At 33.9% G+C, this 27,433-nt stretch overlaps 2 protein-coding genes across 6 annotated transcripts; one reads left to right on the forward strand and one right to left on the reverse strand.

Moving 5' to 3' along the window:
• Window positions 1-1,059: 1,059 nt before the first annotated feature.
• Window positions 1,060-4,040, forward strand: LOC103491775 (probable adenylate kinase 7, mitochondrial). 2 transcript variants are annotated; one of them, XM_008451861.3, is made up of 4 exons: window positions 1,060-1,508; window positions 2,084-2,224; window positions 2,375-2,602; window positions 3,550-4,040. In XM_008451861.3, the coding sequence occupies exons 1-4, from the start codon at window positions 1,155-1,157 to the stop codon at window positions 3,715-3,717; spliced, it is 891 nt and encodes a 296-aa protein (XP_008450083.2). In that variant the 5' UTR covers window positions 1,060-1,154; the 3' UTR covers window positions 3,718-4,040. The 2 variants fall into 2 exon arrangements, with proteins under 2 accessions (XP_008450083.2, XP_008450084.2); XM_008451862.3 differs by having other exon boundaries at window positions 1,061-1,508; window positions 3,556-4,040.
• A 1,171-nt stretch (window positions 4,041-5,211) lies between these two features.
• LOC103491774 (uncharacterized) lies at window positions 5,212-16,968 on the reverse strand. Of its 4 annotated transcripts, none has more exons than XM_008451856.3 (9): window positions 16,852-16,968; window positions 15,333-16,289; window positions 8,183-9,108; window positions 7,485-7,782; window positions 7,132-7,356; window positions 6,730-6,903; window positions 6,206-6,394; window positions 6,000-6,113; window positions 5,212-5,699 (listed from the first exon to the last, which is right to left on the reverse strand). In XM_008451856.3, exons 2-9 carry the CDS (start codon window positions 16,041-16,043, stop codon window positions 5,370-5,372), a joined length of 2,967 nt encoding a protein of 988 aa, XP_008450078.1. In that variant the 5' UTR covers window positions 16,044-16,289; window positions 16,852-16,968; the 3' UTR covers window positions 5,212-5,369. The 4 variants fall into 4 exon arrangements, with proteins under 4 accessions (XP_008450078.1, XP_008450080.1, XP_008450081.1 ...); XM_008451858.3 differs by having other exon boundaries at window positions 15,333-16,284; window positions 16,852-16,951; XM_008451859.3 differs by lacking the exon at window positions 16,852-16,968 and adding an exon at window positions 16,438-16,823 and having other exon boundaries at window positions 15,333-16,284.
• Between the last annotated feature and the right edge of the window lie 10,465 nt (window positions 16,969-27,433).

Below are 27,433 nucleotides of genomic sequence, written 5' to 3' on the forward strand. Positions count from 1 at the left end.
AAAATAAGTAAATGTTTCCAAAATTAATTTTAGCAAAAATATAAAAGGGAAATTATAAAAAATAGCAAATTTGACAAACTATTTACGAAATATAGCAAAATTTCATATTCTATCAATGATAGACATTGATAGACAGTGATATGTTTCTATCAATCATATTGATAGACAGTGATAGAAGTTTATAAGAATTTCTGATAGAATCCAAAATTTTGATATATGTTGTAAATATTTTAATTTATTTTACTATTTTTGAAAATGTCCCGATAGATTATTTTTATTCCACACCGCGACGGTTGCTTTAGTGATCAACAGATAATATAGATAATAATGACATGAGAATGAAAGAGAAAATTAAAAAATATTTAAATGGAGAAAACTTCTTGTTTTCGTTACCAAGTTGAAGGGAGGGTTATTTGTTCTTACAGTTTTGACATCATTTTGCAGAGCCACATTTAGCCTTTAGTTTCTAAACCGTGAGTTAGTAGCTTTTAATGATGAATGGTGTTGATCTTAGCTACCTTAGTTTCATGAAATTAATTGCTAACTATACACTCAACAAATAAAAAGAAGCAATGTTGCGCAGAGAAACAAAGATAATAAAAATTTAAAATTGATCTATTTTAAATTTGGTTCCTTGCAAGTTGAATTCCGCTATTTTAATTTCATCATGTATTACTATTATTATTAATAATATGAGAATAAGAATGGGTAGAAGAAGTTACACATTTTCTTAAGCTCTATCACAAAAAAAACATACAAATCTTATAATCAAAATATAACTTCAACTCATTAAAAATGTTTTTAAAGAAAACAAATGTTAAACCTTCTATTCTTGTGGTATATATACATTACACGTGGCACCACTAACTATAAATTCAACTCCCAAAAAGAAGCAAAAAAAGGATCACCAGTCTCTAATGGAAGCTTTACACGTGGCACGTCATCCCTCCAAGAGAACCCTATAAACATGGGAGTAAAGCCAATGGCAACTCTGTAAATAAATAGATAAAGCAATGGCATTTTAATTACTCTTCCATGTCTTAAACCTCATTTTCCATTTCCAACCACTGAACTTCTCAGCTTCATCATTCCCCCCCTCCCCCTTCTTCTCCTTCTCTTTTTTCCTTCTTAAACCCTAAACCTTCGACGCCGCCATGTCCCTCCTCGGGCGTCTCAGCGCGCTGGTGCGCCCACTCCGCAACCGTCGCCACTCTCAGATCGCTGGAAGAGCGTACGGATCTGCGGCAGCGCTGGAGGTGGATTACGATTACTATGAGGACGACGATGATTTCGAGAGACTGACTGGGGATCAGAGCCATGGCAGGGCGATGGCTGACTCTCGAGGGTGGGTGCCGAAAAGAGGAGTGCAGTGGGTGGTTTTGGGAGACCCTAGGGCGAAGAAGCATGTCTATGCAGAAAGGCTCTCGAAGCTTCTTGATGTTCCTCATATTTCCATGGGAGCCCTTGTTCGTCAGGAGCTTCATCCTCGGTCTTCCATCTACCAGCAGGTTCTTATTTTTCTTTCTGATTTCTCTCTGTTTTTAGCTTGGCTTGAAGATGATTTATGATTTTATATGAATCGGCTCGAGTTTTTGTATTTTGTGTTTGGAATAGAAATTTTAGTATGTGGAATCTTTGAAATTGTAGTATGAATTATGATTTTGTTTTGTTTTGATTAATATCAGGGTTAAACGTTATTTAAAATCCCGCTTGTATTACATATCTAATTTCATAGTTTCTTTAATGTTTTGAAGTTTTTTTTTTTTTTATCCTCGATCTTGTAATTTGTTAGAAAAAAGATTTTCCCATCGTAGTTTTTGTTTGTACATTCGCGAGGATGTGGTGTGCTTAAGGGAAATTTGTCTAATTGGACATGGCATGAGAAGAAAATCTAAGAAGTTTAGATGCTCGATCTGTCTAAATTTCTAATTTGTTTGATAAAATGATTGCTGAGAATCTTGCAGAAATCTTGTGTGAAATCGTGGGGATGTGTAACTATATTTTCCAAATAAATTGGTGATGTCTCTCCTTGTTGGTTTGAGTTATGAGTCTCACTTGCTCTGTTCCTTCTCTTCCGTTTCAGATTGCTAGTGCAATCAATGAAGGAAAGCCTGTTTTGGAAGAAATCATTTTCAGACTGTTGTCAAAGAGGCTAGAAGAAGGGTATTGCAATGGTGAATCAGGCTTCATTCTTGAAGGAATTCCAAGAACAAGGAATCAAGCAGTATGTCTCTCTTCCTTTGGATGGTTTTGGCAATAACTCCATTTTCAATGACATGCCTTAAAACTCTGTTTTCTATTCTTTAATGGCAATATTACAAGAGAGTATTATTACCACTGGTTCTACTTTTAAATGGGTCGTTCTTTTTTGCAGGAGATTCTTGACCAAATTGCAGATATCGATTTGGTCATTAATTTTAAAACAACTGAAGAGCCTTTGATTAGAAAGAATCTAGGTTCTGGAAACTTCTCTGGCTTTCATGAATATAGTACTATATGCAGCTCTGGAAGCAGTCAAAATCTTCAGCCAAAGGACAAAGAGCCGAAATGCCTTTCTGCTACTACAGAATATTCTTGGAAAGAAATGACATCTATGGAGCAGGTAACATCAACTATTTAAGTAGCCCTTTCAACATTTGAAATTTTCAATTTAAGAAATGTGAATAATTATTTTTATATAATGAAAATTGCATAGAATAATTCAGATTGACGAAAAAAGTTCTAGATTATCAAAAGAAAAGAACGTGTGGTGATGAGGCACTCAAGTTTTCGCATTGAATTTGAGGCCTAGAAACGTGGCTGGCACACTATGTTTTGTGGGGTTTGGGGGGAATCTTTTCAAAGTCCTATAATTAAGTTCCCATAGCGCACTAGCTTTGATGTAGCAGGCTAAACCTTTTCAAAGTCTTATCTTACTGAAGATGAGCTATGAGCATACTCTGCAAAGAGTCAAGACTTTTTTAATTAGTTTGGTTGTAATTTATATTACTACAAAACCATACAATAAGTTAAGAAACACAACTAGATTTAAGCTTTTAGAGGAAAATTGAACTTAAAACCGTTTTAAGAAACCTATGTTGCAGGCAACGCCTTCTCAAAGATGGGCTTTTCTAATGCTTCGTTGTATTACTACAAAACCCTGCAGAATAGTGGCCAAGAAACATGCCTAGATTTAAGATTTTTAGTGGAAAATTGAAGAACTAAGGAGTTGTTTAGGCCCAACTTCTTGTGTGCGAAGTAGACTATTATAGCTCACCCATGTTTGGGATTCAATTACAACTGTTGGTGGTTCCAACTATTATAATCTACAATTAACTACAATATTACTATTTCAAATTCCTTTAGCATCTGTTACTATGTTTATTATTTTCTACTTGTCCTCTCCTTCCCTCTATGTTTGATGATTTTGACTAGAATAGTTTACGCCTCAAACACATACTATTATCATTTACTCACTGACTAACTATAACAACCAACTCAATGCCCTAAGCACTCTTTTTAATATATTTGAAATTGAAAATTGATATGATAATTCTGTTTGTTTGGGAGGTTCAGAGGAAGCCATTAGTGGAGTACTACAGAGGACAAAGGAAACTTGTTGACTTCCAAGTAAGAGGAGCTCCCGGAGAAACATGGGAAGGGTTATTAGAAGCATTACATCTTCAGCATATTAATGCTCTTAGTTCTTCTTCTTCTACACAGAAGCTAACCACATGATTAGCTTTCAAGTTTTGGTTGTTCTGTTTTTTGGTGTTTTTTTCTTTTTAACCATGCCGGCGTAGTAGTAAATATAAAATGTGAGAGTGTATTGACATAACAACATAATGCTGGAGTTTTATCTCCACCATATATATTGAGTTTTGAAGTTTTGGTTCCACAAATTTTTGTTTGCTGGATGCTTTGAATGAATGTAAGCAAACCAGTTTGTGAGTTTTGTAATGTAGAAGTCAGAAATAAGAGAGATCCTCTCTTTACTCTTTTATACTATAAAGTGTACCTTTCCACTTATGACTGACATTAAATGCCCTTTTTTGTCTCAACTGAAGATATCATATCATTACATTTTCTTTTCTTTTTTTTGTCTCCTTTTGTAATTTGTGTCGGATTTTAGTTCTTAAAAATACTTTTTAAAATATGTAGGAAGTCATACCAACCCTTCCCTCAGTTTTTGATCTAAGTTTTGTTTTTGTCTTTGTTTCTTATCTGAAAAAATAGAACAGAGGCTCAAAACTTTTTTCAAAAACAAATTTGATGGCAATAGTAGTTTGTTCTATTTATTCCTTTAAGAAAAATGTTAAAATTGGATGAAGTTTCTTTCATAAGATCAAAATGTGTTCAAATGTTATTCTAAATTGTTTGATAAAAATTGGTATTTGATTTTGAAGGGTTTTTTTACAGTAGAGATTAAACTGTTGGTGGTTGCAAATGCAATTTTGAGAGTACAATTTTTTGAAATCTAAGTTTCTTGTATGCTTTTCACTAATGTTCTCATAAATAAAGGTAAATTTTACCCTGCAAAAATGTTTAAAAAATATTTTAACCTTTTTTACCTTTTAGAACTTAACTAAACTTTATATTTTCAAAATAAAATAGCTAGCAAACAAATGTATTAATTATTTTAGATTGAATTGTCAAATTTTTAAATTTTAATGAATTGTCAAATTTAGAAGTATAGTAATATTTAAAAGTAGAGTAATATATTACTCGTAATTATTGGTTGATATATTAATGTTTTGAAGATAAAAAACGGTAGAAATTTAGATCAGGTCTACCAAAACCTAATGAAAATTAGTGTAATTAAAATAAAATCTGTCACACTTAGTTATTGTTACTATTACGAATATTGTTACTGTTATTGTTACCATTATCGTTACAATCCGACCTTAATGATAATAATAAGGGTAAACAACAAAGATAAAGATATTTGCAAACGTGATAGATTCATATTTTACATACCGTTAAAGTAACAATTAACGGTATTTCCTCAATTGGATTGCCTGTTTTGGTTATAAATATTTGGAGGTAGGCAAGAGAATTCATTGTGTTACTGAATTTGTAAATAAGAACATAGGGTCGCAGTTTTACTTTAGCGTCTGATGAATTACGTGACCTTAGTGTATTTGGCCTTTCGCTAAGCATCATTTACTTGTACCATTTAGTGTATTTAGTTTTTCCCTGGGTTATATTCAAAAACTTGAATGCAGAAAGAAATGGATAAAAAATGGAGATCAGATTTAACAATTCTACAAAAACCTCCGGTTATACATTATATATATACAATCCCCAAACCCCTCGGTGTTTGATATCACTTTTATCTTACTATTACTCGATGAATTTTTTTCCAACCGGACTGAATAATAGATTACTCATTACTCGCCCCATACATCTCGAAGAAGCTCGTACCTTGTCGCATTTTGGTTGCAATTTTTCTCAGAAGTCCTGCTCGGCTTAGATGTAGTGAAAGGAGAGATTGCCACATCGAGAATAGAAGCAAAGGGTGAGCACAACTCATCCAGCTCATCATCACTGGTATTAGATTTTCTGAGCACTGAAGATCTGCTTCTTGTGAGCTCGGGCTTCGTACCAACGTCGCCAATGAATGCTGCTACAGAAGCTGCTGATGGTGGGTGATAGGTTACGGCGGCTGCGGTGTGTGGGAGACTCATCACAAATTTGTCATCGAGTTCAGATGGGTCCTCCTGTGGTAGTAGGGCAGAGGAACTTAGATTCTTGTATGTAATTCTACGTATATATTTTTAGTAAATAAAATAACACTAGGACATGCATGTTCTCTTGTAATGCAGCAACATTTTCTCATCAGGAATCAACAAGAAAAAGAACTTGGGAGCATATGGTACAAGGAGTGAAGTTGTGAAGTCTTGGAGACATTTCAAGAATTTATAAGGCAAGAAGTTAATGTTTTTTAATCCTCGGGCTCACAAACTCATTCAACTAAACAACTCCAACTTCATGGGCCAAACAACATAAATTTAAGTCACCTCGATATCCAGAGCTTCAAGAACAGCATCAGGGATTGGGTCTTCGCAAAACTCGTCAGGAACAAAATGGTCAAGAATTCTCTTGATTACTGGTGCACTAAACGAAGGGCATACCTTCAAAGATATATTTTGTGAGTATATCAATTGGAAGTTGATTGCTTAATTAGACAAATGGAAGGCCACGCAAAAGGACCTTAGATTTATACCTCTTTTCTTATCGATTGGCTGAGGAGCATGTCCTTAGGAAGCATCATGAGATCGCTCAATGCATTTAGTAGATGGAAGGACTTGAGGGTAGAAGCATCTTTCCCTTCTGTGTTGTCATTTTCATCCTCGCATTGATCTTCGTCATCCAAGCCGAAAAGATCAGTCAACCACCTCGACCAGTTTCCAATCTGATCCATAGAAACACAGCTTACGCCCTAAGCATCTTTGAGAAAGATCAAATCACTAGCTTCCAATCTAATGCACAAAAGCGCAGTTACTGCACTACAAAATTGGCATTTTAAAGAAAGAAAATTGAGAGGCAAATGTTTGTTGCATCATCTATTCATCTGTACAGCAAGAAACTATTAATTTGTTTCTTGCTAACCTGGAAACAGAAGAGAGATGAAGAAAGTAGTTCACGGTTTATAGAAAAACAATGATGTTGAGCTTATGGCGAAAGAATTCAGTCATAACTGATAACTCAATTTCATAGCGGACATCAACTGTAAACTGGAAAGCTTACTGCATTCTTAAGTAGTGCGCCAGCTCCAAAACTCGATTTCCCGACCAGAATTGGGAGAACTTTAGACTCACTAATGGGGTCAGACACAGGATCAGTTGGCATCTCATCAGCAGAATCACGAAGAATGGCATTGAACATTGCTGTATCCAATCTAGTGACACATTGCTCCATTATCTAGTCATGAAACAAAGATGCATTATACTTCCATCTCAAAGAACCATAAATCATTACACAAAAAATATGCAATACATTGTAAGGTGCAAGTCCCCAATTCGGTAGATAATAGCCTCTTCCTAACATACAATGAAAATACAATTTGGCCAATGACATACATTGCAACTCTAACTTATCTGCTTCATAAAGGAAAAAATGTGTGTTTCTGCCAAATTTAACTACATGTACCAATTTAGACAGAAGAGGCAAGCAACCACACTCGTGCCCTCCAGCTCTGACAGGACAAATTCTTTCACAGGCGTCCTTGAAAGCTTTCTTCCAAAGGTCCAACGAAAAGTTCCCTTGATCATGATCAACTGAACTAGAATTTCTCTTATAGCTCTTCCCTGAGGTTGAATTTGAAACTTGATTGATTGTTTTTGCTGTTGCCGACTGCATATGTGGAGTCAATGTCTAGAAATGAAAGGAAACATGTCAGGAAAGTCATACAATTTTGTGTTCTTTTAATATCCGGTCTCATATTATTATTTATTACTTAAATTTAATGGGGAAGAAATGTAGATAGGAAATGCAATGAACACCTGCCACCAGATGGACTCAATGATTCGGGAGAAGATCCAAGCCTCAACCTTCTCTAATGCAGATGTAAAAGTCTGTACGTTTTCCCAGTCACCAGAACTTCCATGTTTGGTACTTCCATTCTCTCTTTTGTTTGGAGACGACACTTTCCATTTCAGTGCAGACGCTGCTTTACTACTTTCTTTGTTGGCACCATTTTTGCTTGAATGAGATCCAGAAATAACTTGCATTTTCAAGCTCACAGCATTCTGACTTATGATTGTTCTCAGGACTATTGAATTTGATAACCAGAAAGTCAATCTGAAAAATTGCATTTGGATAATGGGTTAGTAAGCTAGCTCATAGAATCTTACTGCACATAGCTCCTTGCCTTTAATGAATGTAAAAAAGTCATGATCACTGGTCCAATGAAAAACAAATACAGAAACTTTGACCTTCAATTCCTTTAAAAGTTATTTTATTAATATTGTAAATATTTTCCTTGTTGACTATAGCTAGAAGTCGGTTCTAAAAGAAGAGTGAATTCCAATACACCATAACCATGAATTGCAGCTATCTCCACTATTTTTGGTTCTCCAAGGATGGAGGATGATGAACAATATTTTAAGGCAAACATTTTACTTTGGTAGATATTTTAATGTAGATTTATCGAACATCATAACTAAAATAATAAAAATAATGTTTCCTAAAAAAGAAATACCTGGGCACGTCATTTCCACAAGCTTTTGCAATCAAAACAAATCCAGAAACAACACTTCTAGCAGCATGAGCCTTCCGGGACTGAGAACTTTCTTTACAAGAATGAAGATACAGCCTAGAAAGACGCCGTGCAGGAGCATGGACCTTATTCATGGAACTTCCATGTTCAGCAACTATAGAGTAAAGAGCTGCCTCAATTGCTGCAGCTTCTCTCAACTCTCCCTCGAGCATTTTTATCTTGTGTTGTAATTGTTGGACTTTGCTGTCCGAAACAGAATTTTTGGTATCCTTTGCACATGGTTTAGAATCCCTTTTGTCATTTCTTCTGACACTTTCTAAGCTGTTATCCGGATATACTGGAGCACCACCTTCCTCAACTCCAGTAGGCTGTTTACTACTGAACCCATTACATTTAGCTGATTCTAATGGTGAACGAACCGACTTCACATGCTTTAATCTATCATTTTTCTGCCCAAAGGTATCACCTTGTCTAGCTGAGAAATGATCTCCATCCTCTTTTGTTTCAACATTAGAAGCCTCCTGATAATTCATCCCATCGAACTTCCTACCATTACTCTCCTTTGCCAAATGTCCAGCATCTTCAATCTTCACATGGTTATGGATATCAATCTCATGCTGTTCATGTTTTGGGGAAGAAGAAAAGTAAACTGTAAAACTTTTTTTACCATTTCTCTCAATGGACATTGTCCCAACCTTTGGAGGACTGGAGATAGAAGAATGATTATTTTCAGGACTTCCTGGATCAGAATATAGTTCTATTGGTGAAGAGGACGATGAATTCACATTCAACCCTCCATGTGCTCCATTCTCAGTTGTCACATTTGATTTTTCCCGCTCCAAGTTTAAAATGGAAGCATGCTCCTGTCTATTATCAGCTCCATGAATCAGCGTACTTAGGCCACCATCCTGCAGATTCACATCAAGTATTGTATGATTTAAAACATTAAACCCCATTAAATCACCTCGCCAATTCACCCAAAAGCTTAAGCTGGTGGTTGAAGGCAAATTTAATTATATATCACTAACAAACCCTATGAAGCAGATAACAACATAAAGGAGACGGGTATAGGTCCAGAACGAAGCTCAACATGATATCACACAGATGTTGAGAGGATGGAGTAATGATACATGGGCCACCTAAAAGTCATTATACTTAAGGTTCATGTATTTTAAGAGAATAATTGTGGACATGACACCACAAGAGATGCTTAGAGCACTAATTACCATATAAGATTATTGGGCCATTGAGAAAGTTTTTTAACAGCCAAGCAGTGAACTCATTAAGGCATATAGGATCCTCAACATGCACTTCGGGGTGTGTCTATTTGGGTTCATCATTCTTGGGTTGGATCCCCTTTTGTCTTTTTTAGACTAAATACCTGTTTGAATCTCATATGCTATGATGCTGTAAAAAATAACAGTTCGGTTTCATCTCAAAACCAATTAGTAAAAGGAAGATGTAAGACCTCCTATTATTAATGTGTATAAAAGAAAGGGCAAGAAAGTAATCCCACAAAACAGCCTGGATGGAAGAAAGAATTAGAATGGGATAGTAGGTTAGTGGAATAGCATGTGGGCCCGACAGGATAATGTCTTTTGTCTTATTTAGGAGCTTGTCCTATAAATAGTAGAGGTGAAGGATCAAGGGAGGTGAGAAAAATATTATAAATTTCATGGTGAGAAAAGCCCTTGGCGGCTGAGGATGATTGCCCTAGTCTTTAGAGAATAGAGGGTATGTTTTAATGTTTTCTGTTGTTATTTCCATGTTATTTTCCTTTTATCATCTTGTAGCTACTTGGCTTTATAAATATATAATTACAGAGTGCTGCCTCTGTTTCTGCAATTAAAGTAGTCAATATAGTGTTATAAAAGTGAGGAATCTCACAATTGGTATCAGAGCCACGACAAGCTGGGAGTAATTACAAGACTAATGGCGCAGCGACAAGTGGAAAAAAGGCTGGAAGGAACGGAAAAAGAAGTACTGAGCCTTAAGGAGATGATGCTCGAAATGAAAAAAAGCATGGATAGGCTGGTGGAAGAAATGAGAGAGCCAATATTATAAGAAAAAGGAGGAGTCAGGCACCTCCGATGGATCCGTCATGAAACTTAAAGACAAAATGGAAGAGTTGGATGTGACGACTGAGGTGAACACAAACACAGTCGATCGAAGAAAGTACAAGAAGTTAAAGATGCCCATGTTTTTGGGAGAAAATCCAGAGTCCTGGGTATACCGTGCATAACATTTTTTTGAAATTAATAATCTGTCGGAAGCTGAGAAAGTGAAGGTGGTTGTGGTGAGCTTCGGACAAGATGAAGTAGATTGGTATAGATGGAGTCACAACCGTAAGAAAGTGGAATCATGGGAGGATTTAAAAACCCGAATGTTTGAGTTCTTTAGGGATACCGGACAAAAGAGTTTAGGGGCTAGACATATAAGGATTCAACAAGATGGATCATACAATGATTATGTCAAAAAGTTAGTGAACTATTCAGCACCCCTCCCTCACATGGCAGAGAGTGTACTCCGTGATGCCTTCTTGACAGGATTAGGACCAGCATTGCAAGCAGAAGTGGTTAGTCGCCACCCTCAGACGTTAGAAGAGTGCATGAAGGCAGCACAGTTGATTAACGACCGCAATTTGGCTCTCAAATTTTCACGAGCTGAGCTGGGAATTCATGAGTCCAAAGGAGGGGAACCAGCTAACACTAAGGCCCCAGGGAACAACGAAAAAGGAAACCTGAGGAAAAATGAGTTCCAAATGAAACAGATTATCATACCTCTAAAAGGAAGTTACCAAAAGGGGGAACCACCGGTTAAAAGGCTTTCGGATACAGAGTTTAGGTCAAGACTGGAACGGGGACTCTGTTTTAGGTGTAATGAGAAATACTCTCATGGGCACCGTTGTATGATAAAAGAAAAAAGGGAGCTCATGCTCTTTCTATTGAATGAAGAAGAAAGTGCAGAAGAAGGGGAAAATTCAGACGCACAAAAGGCAGAGCCAATGGAACTCAAACAACTGGACGCCTTAGAAGAAGCTGTGATCGAATACCGAACCATTACCAGTTTGACAACCAAAGGAACGATGAAACTGAGGGGAGAAGTCAAGGGAAAGGAGATAATCATATTGATCGACAATGGGGCAACCCACAACTTCATCCACTATGAGTTGGTCAAGGAGAAGAGGATTCCCATGGACAGCAACACTCAATTTGGAGTTACCATTGGGGATGGCACGAGTTGTAAGGGGAAAGGTATTTGCAAAAGAGTAGAAATCCAACTGGAAGGGCTGACGGTTGTAGCTGATTTCCTAGCCGTGGAGTTAGGAAAAGTGGACGTAGTTTTGGGAATGCAATGGTTAGATACGACAGGCACCATGAAGGTACATTGGCCCTCATTAACAATGGTGTTTTGGAATGGAGAAAACAAGGTGGTTCTCAAGGGTGATCCCTCCCTGATTAGAGCTGAATGCTCATTGAAAACAATAGAAAAAACATGGGAAACAGAGGACCAGGGTTTCTTAATTGAATGGCAAAACTATGAGACAGAGGATGATTCCAAGGAAAGCAAAACACAGAACCAACAAGGGGAAGGGGAAGAGGAAGACTTGCCGATGATTAGATTCCTATTAAGCCAATATTCTGACCTGTTTGACACTCAAAAAACCTTACCACCAAGAGACCTATAGACCATCGCATCCTCACATTACAGAAACAAAAACCTATCAATGTACGACCCTATAAGTACGGTCATGCTCAAAAGGAAGAGATAAAGAAACTTGTGGCAGATATGCTCCAGACAAGGATAATCAGACCCAGCCATAGCCCTTTCTCAAGTCCCGTGCTGCTGGTAAAGAAGAAAGATGGTGGATGGAGGTTTTGTGTGGATTACCGAAAATTGAACAAAATCACAATAGCGGATAAATTCCCCATACCAGTGATTGAAGAATTACTAGATGAACTAAATCGGGCCACTGTTTTTTCAAAATTGGACCTAAAATCTGGTTATCACCTTATCAGAATGAAAGAAGAGAATATTGAGAAGATTGCGTTTCGAACACACGAGGGCCACTATGAATTCCTGGTCATGCCATTTGGACTGACGAATGCCCCGGCCACTTTCCAGTCTCTCATGAACCAGATATTTAAACCCTTCCTCAGACGCTGTGTACTGGTTTTTTTTTATGATATACTCATTTACAGTTCAGACATAACTGAGCATGAGAAGCACTTAGGAATGGTGTTTGCTTTGAGGGATAACCAGTTGAATGCTAATAGAAAAAAATGTGTGTTTGCCCATTCCCAAATACAATATTTAGGCCATAACATATCCAAAAAAGGGGTGGAAGCAGATCCGGAGAAAGTACGAAGCATGTTACAATGGCCCCAACCTAAGGATATAACTGGGTAAAGAGGATTTTTAGGGCTGACTGGGTATTATAGACGTTTTGTCAAAGGTTATGGAGATATCGCAGCCCCCTTGACCAAATTGTTGCAGAAAAACTCTTTTAAATGGGATGAAGAAGCCACTCTTGCTTTTGAGAATTTGAAACTGGCTATGACCACAATACCTGTGCCAGCACTTCCCAATTGGTCCCTGCCCTTCATGGTAGAAACCGATGCGTCAGGCAGCGGATTAGGAGCAGTACTATCACAGAACGGCCACCCCATCGCGTTCTTTAGCCAAAAGCTATCACCAAGGGCCCAATCCAAATCAATCTACGAAAGAGAATTGATGGCAGTAGTGTTGTCAGTACAGAAATGGCGACATTATCTTTTGGGAAGAAAGTTCACCATGATGTCGGATCAAAAAGCTTTGAAGTTTCTGCTGGAACAGAGAGAGGTTCAACCACAGTTCCAAAAATGGTTAACCAAGCTTTTGGGGTATGATTTTGAGATTATGTACCAACCCGGACTCCAAAATAAGGCAGCCGATGCACTTTCAAGGGTGGAGAACTCACCGGAGCTGAATACAATGTCAACATCCGGCATTGTGGATATGGAAATAGTTACCAAAGAAGTTAAGAAAGATGAAGAACTCCAACAACTAACGCTGCAACTTCAATCTGACCACCCACCTGAAGGAAAGTACTCATTGGTCAACAGCAAGCTACTGTACAAGGGACGAGTAGTGTTATCTAAATCATCATCTCTCATACCGAGCCTTTTGCACACATTCCATGACTCTATTTTTAGAGGCCATTCAAGTTTCCTAAGAACCTACAAACGAATGAGTGGTGAGCTTTATTGGAAGGGAATGAAGGCAGACATTAAGAGCTATGTAGAGCAATGCGAGATATGTCAAAGAAATAAGTATGAAGCTACCAAGCCAGCAGGGGTTCTTCAGCCGCTACCCATACCGGAAAGAATTTTGGAAGACTGGACTATGGACTTCATAGAAGGACTTCCTAAAGCAGGGGGCATGAATGTAATTATGGTAGTGGTAGATCGATTAAGCAAATATGCTTATTTCATCACCTTGAAACACTCATTTTAAGCCAAGCAAGTAGCAGCGGAATTCATTGATAAGGTAGTAAGAAGGCATGGCATTCCTAAGTCGATCATCTCAGATAGAGACAAAATTTTTCTTAGCAACTTTTGGAAGGAATTGTTCTACACTATGGGCACCATACTTAAAAGGAGCACGGCTTTTCACCCACAAACAGACGGACAAACAGAGAGAGTGAACCAGCGTTTAGAGACTTATTTAAGGTGTTTCTGTAATGAGCAGCCTAGTAAATGGAATCAGTTCATACCATGGGCGGAGCTATGGTATAATACAACCTTCCATGCCTCTACGCGCACAACCCCTTTCCAAGCCGTATATGGTCGGCCACCACCACCACTACTATCATACGGAGAAAAGAAGACACCTAACAATGAGGTCGAAATGTTGCTGAAGGAAAGAGACTTGGCAATTAATGCACTGAAGGAAAATCTACATGTAGCTCAAAACCGAATGAAGAAAATGGCAGATATGAAAAGAAGAGAACTCAAGTTTAAAGTAGGAGATGAAATATATCTCAAGCTGAGACCATATCGCCAACGCTCATTTGCAAAGAAAAGAGCCGAAAAGCTAGCTCCTAGATATTATGGACCTTATCGAATCACTGAAACCATTGGAGAGGTAGCCTATAGACTTGATCTTCCCCTAGAAGCATCAATTCACAATGTTTTTCATATTTCCCAACTGAAACTTAAATTGGGAAAACAACACATGGTACTACTCCAACAGCCGGTGCTAACTGCAGAATTTGAGCTACAACTATGGCCTGAAACAGTCTTGTGCATTCGCTGGAGTCCAAAACTGAGGGCAAATGAATGGCTGGTGAAGTGGAAAGGGTTGCCCGAAAGTGAAGCAACATGGGAGTCAGTTTACTCGATGAACCAGCAGTTTCCTACATTCCACCTTGAGGACAAGGTGAGCCTGGAGCCAAGGGGTATTGTAAGGCCTCCTATTATTAATGTGTATAAAAGAAAGGGCAAAGTAATCCCACAAGACAGCCTGAATGGAAGAAATAATTAGAATGGGATAGTGGGTAAGTGGAATAACAGGTGGGCCCGACAGGATAATGTCTTTTGTCTTATTTAGGAGCTTGTCCTATAAATAGTAGAGGTGAGGGATCAGGGGAGGTGAGAAAAATATTATGAATTTCATGGTGAGAAAAGCCCTTGGCGGCTAAGGATGATTGCCCTAGTCTTTAGAGAATAGAGGGTATGTTTTAGTGTTTTCTATTGTTATTTCCATGTTATTTTCCTTTATCATCTTGTAGCTACTGCTATTTGGCTTTATAAATATATAATTACAGAGTGCTGCCTCTGTTTCTGCCATTAAAGTAGTCAATATAGTGTTATAAAAGTGAGGAATCTCACATAAGACTACGACAATTCCATTGCAGGAGAACTCACAATCTTTCAATGTTGGATTCTCCACACATTATACCACAAAAGTGTACTAATTGGTAAGCCAGACAGCTACAAAAAGCACTCAGTTGAGGCCTCAACTTTAAGTCTAAAGTGTAATGAGGACTTGCATCAAAATTCGTCTGGTATAATAGAGGCCAGCGGTGGTTATAGACAGTTATATACAAGCATTACGAGAGGAAAAAAAAATAATGAAATCAAGTTGATACCTCTTCAATTGGAGGTGCTACACAACTATCGGGCTCTAAGGCAGAAGAAGTCGTCATGGAAGAGTGGGATGAAACGTCATCATCAGTGAAAGATGCAATCTTGTTTGGATCTGCAAATTCTTCATGCATAGAGGCTGCAGCAGATTCACCATCAAAACTGTCCAACGACATCCTCCTGGACAGTGTTTCCTTCAGTGAGTTGTTGCTCCGTCCCTTGTCAATTGGCTGAATTTTGATGGACAAGATTGGTTGAAGTGTGTTCTTGAAGTTCCTCTGGCAATGTATTGGAACAGTAACAGATGTTGTTTCTTTGACAACACCAAATTCAGCCAAGTCTATGGTGGCAGTAGCCAACAATTGACCTTTCCCAGCCTTTTCTCTGCGAGACTCAAATAGGTTGAACTCTAAAATGTTCCTCTGGAATGTATCAGCATCCTTCCCTCTAACAGGCATGTCCCTCACCAGACCCACAGGTAACTTAAACGATTCATTGAATTCAATTTTTCCCTCACCAACTATAGACCCAATGGTTGGAATAACAAGATTGGAAGATCCAGAGTGACGATCACCATTCTCCCATTGAATAAACACGGAGCGGAGGGACATGAGTGACTGTGAGGGTGGCCATGGCTTTATATCCTGAACATGGATCCTATAATCAACTTGAACAATGTCACCTCTCCTGTGCTTTCCTTTCAAACCAAGCACCATTGTTGAAGAATCAAAGCGAAACCCTCAATAAGCAGTTCTCTACAAATTAATCAATAGGTAATATAACTACATTCCAAACCTATCACCGAACAAAGAAAATCCCATAACACCAAATGTTGATGAGAAACCAAAAAACCACAAGAAATTTCTGGAGCAATGTCAAGCAACAATATCTTATAAAAAATGGACTCTTCCCAGGGTACAGCAACCGCCACACTCCAGAACGACCGTCAATCAACACCTACACTGAAAAAAAAAGAGCAAATTAACAAAACATATAACGCACTCATCAATAACCTCCATCACGGACCACGGTACCAAATTATTTAGTAATCAGTAAATGAAAACATGCAAGTCAGTCACTGCATTCATTTACTTATCCGTTTCCTCACACCTAAAACAGAAAATCCATGGCTGCAAAATCTCTATAACTTGATTTCGCTTGAAGATCAACAGCTAGACTTCATCCACCAAGCTCAATCGAAAAGAAAAACAATAAGTGGAGCTCAGTAGACAAGAAATGCAAATAGATGAAGCTTGTTGTGAGTAACTCCTCAAAGCTACTCCACAAGTAACCAGATCCAGATCAAATGCAGTCGGAAAAGAACCAAAACACTAGAGAAACTCAGAAGATGAAAGAAGAAGCATAAAAGCATTCAAATGGAGCACGACGCAGAAATTTCAGAGAACAGTTCGATTAACCAGAAAAAAAAAAATAAAGGGACAAAACGCAATGTTGATTAGGAAGTAAGAAGAAGGTTGAAGGTAGAGAAACCGGTAACGATGGGGGAAAGGCGGTGAAACGTACCGTTCTGTAAGGGGACGGCTCAACCATTCGTTGCCACTGACTGAGACAGTGACCGTCAGACCAAACATCAGTTGTGGGGAAGAACTAAAGAAGCTTTGTATTATACAAATTAATTCATTATTATTATCATTATCGTATTATTATCTAATAAACGTATTCATAAATAAATAAATAAATAATTGTATTAAATAAATAAAAATAAAGTTGAAAGAATTTTCATTGTTCTTTTTTTTCTTTTTTTTAATTCAACAGAGATCCAACGGAACAATAAATAAATAAAAATAAAGTTTGAAGAAATTTTTATTGTTATTTTTTTAATTCAATAGGGATCCAACAAAATGTAGATCATGTCAATACAACTAAATTAAACTGATTTTGATATAGAATTTTCATTGTTTAACATTTTAAACAATTTAGTTTTTAATACCATTGTATTTTAACGTGTAAAGTTTATAGGGTGAGATGGATTTGAATATAAAACTAAAGGGATTGGATATACATACATTTACTACTAAACTAATTACAATTATTGATATTACATTAGTTTTTTGATATATAATATACTAGTTTTTTTAACGTATTTGTACGCAGATGTATGTATCTTTTAAAATATAAAATTAATAATATAAGTTATAATAGTATTTGATTAATAATTATATTTTCATATTTTTATTAAAAAAACTTACCTCATTTAGAGTTACATCTATTATTTTTTACTTCTATTTAGAATTAATATTTTATTGATAATTATAATTAATGATAGAGATATTTCAAAATTAATTTATATTAAATAGTGAATCAAACTTTTTTTTTAGTCTCTTTATTTCAAGTTTAGTTATGAATTAAAGTATGATAATATTTAACTTACTTTTTAAAAAAATTAATATTATATCTTTAAATTATAGAATAATTTTGAATTAATATTATTGAAGATTATTGAAATAAGTAGAAGTTCTATGAAGAGAGAGAGAGTTAAATAATATAATAATACTAATTTTTAAATTTAAAAACACATTCTAAAAAAAATGAGAAATTTTAGAATGTTGATTTAGAAAACATAAGTTCGTATGTCATTTTACTTTCTCATTTTAGTTAGAAAAGTAAAAGGAAAAAATAAAATAGAAAATAATATGAAAGAAAAATTTTCATTTACTCATCTATATAACTAAAAGATAACGAAAAAAAAAAAGAAATAGAAAAGAAGATAATATTTACAAAGAAATGAAAAAAAAATATTTATATAGATCTCTAACATCGAATAAATAAAAATTGTCTTCCTACATTTTCCTTTCCTCCTAATTGAAGCTTCGATTTTCTAGATTCACTATTTATCTTCTTCTCATATTTCTTGTCTCATTACAGTTCCCTCTCCATTTTTGTTGCTATAAGGAAACAAAGGGTACCATATATTTATATTGAATAAATCGATGAAAGTGTTGTAGGTTAGAGAATTCTAAAAGACTTCTTTGAATTTATTATCATGCATATACAAATTCTTTCACTATCATGAAGTTAATTAGGATCAGAAATATTTTTCAATTAAATATTGAAATGGTTAAGGAAATAGAGAGAAATGATTAAGATTCACCCACTATCCATCATTGAAGTTGAATGAAAAAATTATCATCAAATGAACATTGATAATACTTATAATCAAAAGAGTAAAATGGACTAAAAAAATTTCTCCGTATATGAGCTTTTATATATATAATAGATAAACATCATGAAGTTGAGAAGGTACTTGATCTTCCTCAACCCATACTAATTCAGTGTCACGGATTACGAGACAAAAATATTTACCAACTAAAAATTATGGACTAAGTATTATTTTAGTTACTTTAGCAACGGATGAAAATACTTTTTAGAGGAATAATAATAAATAACAATTATAGAGATAATAATCAAATTTATAGATAACATTCTTAAAAAATTACAAATATAGCAAATTTTATCAACGATATATTAATATGTTGATAGACTCTTATTTAGTGATGATATAGTATATTTGTAATCAGTGGCGGATTTATTAAGGGGCTAACGGGGACACGTGTCCCTCTCACATTATCAATTTTTGTATTTTAATATTAACTTTGAAATGTAATATTACAATATACATCATATAATGCTTTATTTTACCAATTTTTGGTTCTAGTAGTAGTGGTTGTGCCCTTACTTTATAACCTTCGAGTTAAAGGTCCAAATATTGCATATTGCAACTATTTTAACAAACTAATTTTTATTCCAAATATTAATAGTTTTCTTTCGTCAAATATCAAATTTGTTCCAAAATTATCACAAATATATTTTATTCCAAACATCATTAATTTTCTTTAAAAAAAATATCAAATATCTTTCAAAATTTCAATAATTTTATTTCTCCATAAGATAGTTTGTATTCCAAATATCAATAATTTTTTCCCAAAATATCAAATTTCTTCTTAAACTGTCACAAAATATATTTTATTCTAAACATACTTAATTTTTTCCTCCAAATATCAAACATATTTTCAAATTTCAATAATTTTATTTCTCCAAAGACTCAAATGTCAATTTTATTGTCAAATTTCAATAATATCATTCAAAAAAATAATTTATTAATAAGACGAGAAAAACCTAACCAATATAAAACTCTAACTTATTTTCTAGCATCATTTGTTAGAAAAAATGCAACAAAGTCCGTGATCTAAACTTTCATTTTTTCAACAATATTTCATGAAAAATGTATTATTATTTTTTTTCTTTTTTTTTTATACAATTTTTAAATTTTCATTTACATTACATATATATTTATTTAATTTTCTACTATAAATATTGTGAAGACTCAACTATGCAATCGAATGGGAGATCAATGGATGAATGATTGTCTTCTAGCTTATATTGAGAAAGATTTGTTTGATAAGTTAGATAATAAGCTTATCATGGATCAATTTCAAAACATGAAAACTCGTAAAACACAATTGTCCTACGCATTAAATTAATTAATCTTTGAATCTATTGATATTTTTTTAACATTTTTTAGTGTGTGTTATATAGTACTCCCACTGTACAAAATTTCTTGATCTGCCACTGTTTGTAATATAGTCTCTCGATAATAGATTTTTATTATTGATAAAATTACGAGCAATTTTGCTATCCTTATATTTTTTTTAAAAAATATTAACTATAAATATTAATACTTTGAGTCTAAAATCTTTTTTATGAATATAAATCATTAATGTTTGAGGTATGATTTGTTTTTGGGACTAATGGAAAGAAAAATGAATGTTGACTAAAATAATTAATTTTTGAAGAAAAAGAATAAATTGTTGGCTGTCTATTTTTTAATTGTTATTTTATCGCCGTGTTTTTGAATTGCGGAAGCGAATGAAAACAAAATTGTAGGTACAAGTAAACACTAATTCATTTATTTTTCCCCCACTTCTCACACTTTTCAATTTATTTTTATTTATGTCATGTTTATGATTGATATAAAATTTTATTGGTAAATTAACGGTAAATATAATTGAATTGTATTCGGTTCCGCTTATCTAAAATTTTGAAATCCGTCCAAATAATACTTCTCCCGTAAAAGTGTAAAAATAATACCAATCATAATTATAAAACGTAATTTTTGGATGCAATCAAATTGTTCACTTTCTATTTGTCAATTAGATTTTACCTTTTGTTTATAAATTTGGACATAAATTTCATGGTTAGTACAAATGCAGAACATAGGTAAACAAAACTAAATGTAATCACATGAGACCAACTTTTGAAATTACCGTTGATTCATTTTCATTTTACATGTTTAAACCTTATATTTATAAGATATTTTTTAGGTGTCAACTTTTATTGGTTGATAAATTATAGAGGAGTACTTTCAAGTACAAAGAGTAGGTAGTCTCTTTTTTCATAAGTACAATAGGGACATGAACACACGGTAGATGAGTTGAGTTATGAAGTTTAGTTAACATTTTGAAATTATAAAATATGTGTTTTAGATACAAAATTGTAAGATTAAGTTTCTCAATAAATATTCAAATTTGAGAAGATGAAATTATTCATTAAATATAGAAACTTCGATAGTGAACATTACTAAAGTTGAGTCGTCTAACACCCATTTATAAAATTAATGTGCTAAACACTTTAAGCAAATCGGAGGATTCAAATCATAGACTTGACGTTAACAAATATATGCATGCTAGTTGAGCTATATTCTTTTGGGACATTAACTCATTTATCTAGTCTATTGAGTCTGAAATTAGCACACTTTCATACTCAATCACCTTTTTGTTAGGTATTAAAGCTCCAAATGGCTGTGGGAAAATAGAATTGAGTTTTATAAAATTTATTAATTAAATGTACAACTTCAAAACGTTTAATTTTGATAAAAATGCCAATATTAGGTTATGGGAATATTGCTAAAAATATTGATAAAATAATGTGAATGTTGACATACATAAATGTTTTGTGAACAAGTTATTAAAGCAAAAGAATTAAATATATATATATAGAAAAGTAATGGATGGGACCACAGGTTTTTTTCTTACTTCTAAGAAAAACATGTCTAAATTAATTTATGAATTTGATATGTTAGGATCTAGTCCTAACTTTCAAAATTTACAATATATTTTTTTTCAATTCAAGTTCACATATATATGTGTGTTTGGTTAATGATGTCCGTTAAATTATAAATTTACGATGTATTTTTTTTAAATTGAAATTCACAGATATGTTTGGTAAAACAATTATGAAGTAAGTTTTAAATTTAGAGATAGAAATTAAAATGGAAATAGATAAATATAATTTAAGGAAAACATGGCGTGGTTGAAAGTGGTTTCACCAGCTGCGCTGGTTGGATGATGGAGACGCATTTACGGTGTTGCTGTCTAGAAAAAGAAACAATTAAACTATGGGCCACGTCATCTGGAGAATATTGTCTCCACAGTTGGCGGTCATGGAGCGTGTGGAAACAACAAAGCCGAGATGGAAGGAGATGAGTCGGGGGAGAAGAAGACGCGTGCTTGGTTAATGGCGCGTCAATAAAGAAAAAAAGTAGGCGTCGTTTTCACTTGGCTGTTGCGCGCTTTCTGAGGCCCTTTCAATTGTGAACTCTGGAATCCTTGGCCCCACTTCTTGGTGGCTCTTAGTCTTTACACACTTCTTTAAATATTAATTTTCAAGGAGGAAAAAAAAATGTTCAATGACTCAATTTTTTAGATGTCCAATCATCTTTTTTCTAACATCAAATTCCAATGAATTTACTAAATTATGCACTCAAAACCAATCTCCCTCTTGCTTGTCTCGATTAAAGTTGGTCTCTTTTTTCAGAATCGGTATCGCTCTAGCTCACTTTCACTTAAATTAGAAACTATGATGTTGAGGAAACGTGCAAAAGTTAAGAGATTGGCCGGCGCTTAAAACTATGTTTAAGTTTTCATTTTTACTTTGTATTATCCACGTAATTTATATTTGAATTACCTACAAATATGTACTTGTTAATATTTGAATTAATAATAAATTCAATTTTGTATTTTAATAATTTCTTTTCAAATTTACGTTCATTCTAATTCAATTTAGAATGTTAATAATTTTTTATTAATTTTACATTAATCAATAAAAAATTAAATCAGATAACATTACCAACGCCTCGTACTAGATGACGCCGACGTACATGGCGACGTCGGTAGTGCAGTATTTGCGATGCTGTTAACAAGCATCGGTAGTTCCCCACTATCGATGTGTTGACTATGTCGATGAAGAGTGTGTTGGCAGTAAACCTTTGTCGATGTCGTCTCGTTCGCACGTTGGGATTGCCTTTTATGCACATTCTCACGACATCTTTGCCGACATTGGTTTATGCATCAACGTAGCCTCTCTCAATGCATTCTTGGCTTATGCCGACGAATCTATGCATCCACATACTCCCTTCTTCTTGTAGTGAATATAGGTGTTGATTTAATTTGGTCTTATCATGAAGTGAGATGATGAAGTATGAGATTTTAGCATCTGCATCAAGCGGGAGTATTATTCACTCATGAGGCTAGAATGAAAACTATTTGTTTATGTCAGTAGAATTTAAGCTTTACAAAGACTTCTATTACTCTCAATCCAAAACTAAGTAAACCACTATGTCCACGTTATAAATAGCCAAAAGTCTTTTGAAAATCTGAGTGCTAAATGAATCAATTTATTGTATCTTAAAAAACATAATATATAAACATATATACTTATTTAAAAATAATAAAATATATTTATTTATTAATTTAAACTTTTTGCTTTTCTAATATTGTATTATATTTTGTCTAGAACCTGAAAATTTGATTTTAACTCTATTGTTGTAACTAACTAAATAGTGACAGACAATGCATTGAATTAGATGATACACATCACAACTCTCACAATTAATCTACACTTGAGTAATGTTTACTTATTGGATATTTATGAAGTTGACATAATGGAACAACCTATACATACATAATTAATTAATGCTTCTTCACCAGCGCCCTACCATAATACAAATATTCAACTACACCCTAAATTATACTCACCATCTAAATTATCTAATTATTCTATTATAGTTTCGCATGTCACAAATTTCATTATTTTTCTTATTTTTATATAGTAATTAATCAAACTACAAATGGTTGTCTCTTCTTTTATGCATACCAACATTATTTTTAATGTAACATTATCAGCACCCGATGAATTTAGTATATATATTCAAGGAGGGCTCATGTTCTATATATAATATTTATATAAAAACACTACTAGAAAAAGAGCCAACAATGACACTTAAACGTTGTCATAGTTAAATTTTATGACAGTTATTTGTGGTCATTGTTCCAACAGTCATGGAAAGTATATTATGACAGTTTGAAAAAACTATTACAATAGGTATTATTCATGACAGAAAAATAAATATCACAAATCTCTTATTGATGACAGATAATAACTGTCATTATTTATATTTTATGATAGAAAATAAATGTCCATATCATGTATTTTTTACAAATAATAAATGTCATTATTTATATTTTATGACAATGATTAACTATCATCATTTCACCTACCATGACTTTAATTGATTGTCAAGAACACCTTTTCCATGACATTTTTTTTAAAAAAAAATTGAAATGTCATAATTTTTTTCAGTCCCTATTTTTCTTGCCCTATTTTTTTCAGTCCCTATTTTTCTTGCCCTATTTTTTTCAATCCCTATTTTTTTTGGTGCCCTACCTTTACATAGATCAATTCAAGCACAAAGTACTATACAACATACCCATATGGAAACAAATCGTGAAGCTTTAATATAAATACGTTAACATTCACTTTGTAATATCTGTACAATTGTTGGTAAAATGTTTGTACAATGATAGAATGAACATACATGTTTTGGTACCAACAAACTATTTAAATAAGTACATTTGAACCAAAATTTTGCTACCAAAGCTACAAAAAGGCTTATAAATCAATCAATTATAGCAAATATGACTTCAATACTCCAATGAATTCTTGTAAAACTTAGTAAGAAAACAAAATAAAATTTTAGAGTACGACTCTATATATCAAGATAAGAAGATAAGAAAAGTTTACATTTCTTTCATTTAACTGCAGCAGATTCACATACACAACACATTCACATACATAGTACATTCACAAAGAAATCAACCTTAATAAAGATGAATATGAATATAAAGATGAATATGAATAAAATTCAAGCTAAAAAATACAAAATATTTTACCTAGCCCAACTTTTTTTCAATTTCCTAGTTGAAAGGTAAAACCATATAAAAGTTATTAAGAGCCTTGTCCTTGGTCATGCTTAAAGCACTTTCACCATCGGAAAAATAGCATAGCCTCCCTTAAAGGTCAAGGCCTCGAACCAAGCCTTGCAAACAAAAAACTCAGCACGTAGATTAGGGAGGTTGAAAGAGGCGGCAATTTTGAGTAATATTGTTATAATTAAACTCATAATATGGTGACAAGGACGAAGAACAGATGGACAAACTTCAAAGACGTATGTCGTCCCCTATCTTTCCCAACCGATGACGTGTGTGCCACATTCTGCGAATTATGACATTCTGAGAAAAGAAAAGCAGAAGGTGAGTGGTAGTGGTAGAATATTGAGAGAAGAGCGGCACCTAGAAAAGACAAAAAGTGGAAAACTAGGGCTTGGAGAGAAGAAGGGATTGGAAATGTCGATGAGTCTAAGAGAGGAGGAAGAAGAAGAAGGAAAAGGGCAAAAGAAGCTGAGAGATAAAGAAGAAGAACGAAACGCTATACATGTTCTTCCTTGGGCGAGAGAAAATAGTGCATGCAGAAGGATTTGGGGATAAATGTTTTGTGTAGAAGAAAAAATCGTGCAAAAGGTTTGGTACCCTTCTCTTTTCTTTCTTTCCTTTCATGTGATTTAAAATAAATATTTATTATTTTATTATTTATATTTAATGACATTTAAAAATTGTCATAGATTTATGACACTTAAAAACTGTCATAAATTCTTCAAATCCAAAAAATTCCCCGTTTTCCCGCCAAAAATGCGCATTTTGACATTTTATGACATTTTTTTCTTCCCTCCTTTCAATTTGGGGTGGAATGAACTATCATAATAGGTCCATTTTCTTGTTGTGAAACTAAAGTAATACTAATATTAGTAGTTAACCTAGTAGTAAAATTTACATTTAGCCTCCTAATCTAAATCTAGGTTCAAGCTCTACTCTTTACATCCACTACTAATCATGGCCAATGGGTTGCATTCAATATGAAAGATACATTTTTAGGGTTGCACGTGCAACTCTATAACTTAGTTTGGTAATAGGGTGTGTAAATCCAATTTGAGATAGCAATTATTCAATTTGAAAGTTAAAAAGTGTGATTTTGTTTTTAATTTTTTATTAGGCAATGAAAGTTGGTTGTTATAATTTTAGAAGAATGTTAGATTTGAGCCATCGAGCAATTTAAAAATTTTGATGATCAATTGAAGTTGTGTTCATATCCATACACACAACTAGGGATAGTTGATCATTAATCGAATCTGTCAAAATATTGATTTCGGTAGGAAAACTAACATTGAAAATTGACATGTTTGTTCTTTTGGACGAAGTTGGTGGTGGAGTTGAGGGAGGGATTTACTATATAATGCTAAGGAGCATTGATTTAATGACAAACTCAATTAAGAGAAAAAAAAGATTATGAGGAGGAGCTAAGTAATGAATGTGGCAAACTAGAAACCCTTAACAAACTCCTATAAGAGGAAGGAGATCGATTTCCTACCCAAGTCAAGTTACACGACCCCTACTTTTAGCCATTGACTTACAACCTAACTTAAACATTGAAATTTGTTCGAAAACCCACCGCATATTGATGTTCACTGCTTAGAAGGTTGTGTTTAATAGATCTTCCTTAATATACTTTTTGTATTTAATATAGGTTTTTTACTATTTCAAATTTCTTAAAAATTCAACGTCACATTAAACATAAAATTGAAGATATGAGGTTGCGTAAAACTTAATTTTACATCTCTTGTATCAATTAATTTTAATTAATTTATTAAATGTGTTGGGTAACCATTAAAGTCAAAATTGAAGATTTAAGACTTTTTAAAGAAAATGTTGAAAATGTTGATGAAACATGACCTGCAACACGTTCTTATTAAAAGATTAAGAAGTTATTAAAAGTAGTTTGTGCCTTGTGGATGTGGCGTTGCATTTGGTTCACAATCTTTACTCTAATCTTTAATTTAAAATTAATATATATTTCTTTAATTATATCCAAAGTCCTGAAATTAAAATAAAAATATTAGAAAAGGTGTATGTAAAACTATACATATTTACAAAATGAATAAGAAATGTGTTTAAGTAAAAAAAAAAAAAAAAAAAAATATTGTAAGGATGAAAGTGAGATAATTATTGAAGGTTGAATCCGAGTAAGATGGTGGATTAAGATGCCTATGCATGAAGTCATTGTTTAGGGCTCTTTTACTTTCCAAATTAACAATATTTTGGAATTGTGTGGAAATTTATGAAATAAAATATATGGTGGGGTTTTGCGCCAAATTATAAGTCACACACTCTTATCCAAATGTTAAATTGTTCAAGAAGGATTCTAATTTCAAATCATTCTCAAACTTGAGGGGTTATTTTGTTTGTGAATAAAAAGGGTGAGGTGTCCTAAAACTTGTATTTTGTTATTTGATTCAATAAATTCTATTATTGAATGCTATAATCTTAAAACCAATAAATTAAGATCCCGATGCTATTTTACTGAGTTTTGTCAACTACACTTGAACTTTATGAAGAGACATAAACATGAATTAAGTTCAAGTTAATAGCCCAAATAGTGTATAGTGTATGAATAAGGTTGGACACCTTATTCTAGATAAACACTATGGATGCGGCCTACTCCATAGTTAGTACAAACGATGTAATCCTGAATCGTTCATGTAGAGACATGGAAGTAGAGGCATCCTATGTAAATGGTTTACATTAGACTGGAACCACGAAACAGTCACTTTTTGTTATAACACTGTAAACTATAAACTGACTATTTCATTTATGATGACCTAAGTAACTTGATCTTAATCCTGAGCTAACTATGAACT

This window comes from Cucumis melo, chromosome 6 (genome assembly GCF_025177605.1).
Source record: "Cucumis melo cultivar AY chromosome 6, USDA_Cmelo_AY_1.0, whole genome shotgun sequence".
Taxonomy (NCBI): Eukaryota; Viridiplantae; Streptophyta; class Magnoliopsida; order Cucurbitales; family Cucurbitaceae; genus Cucumis; species Cucumis melo.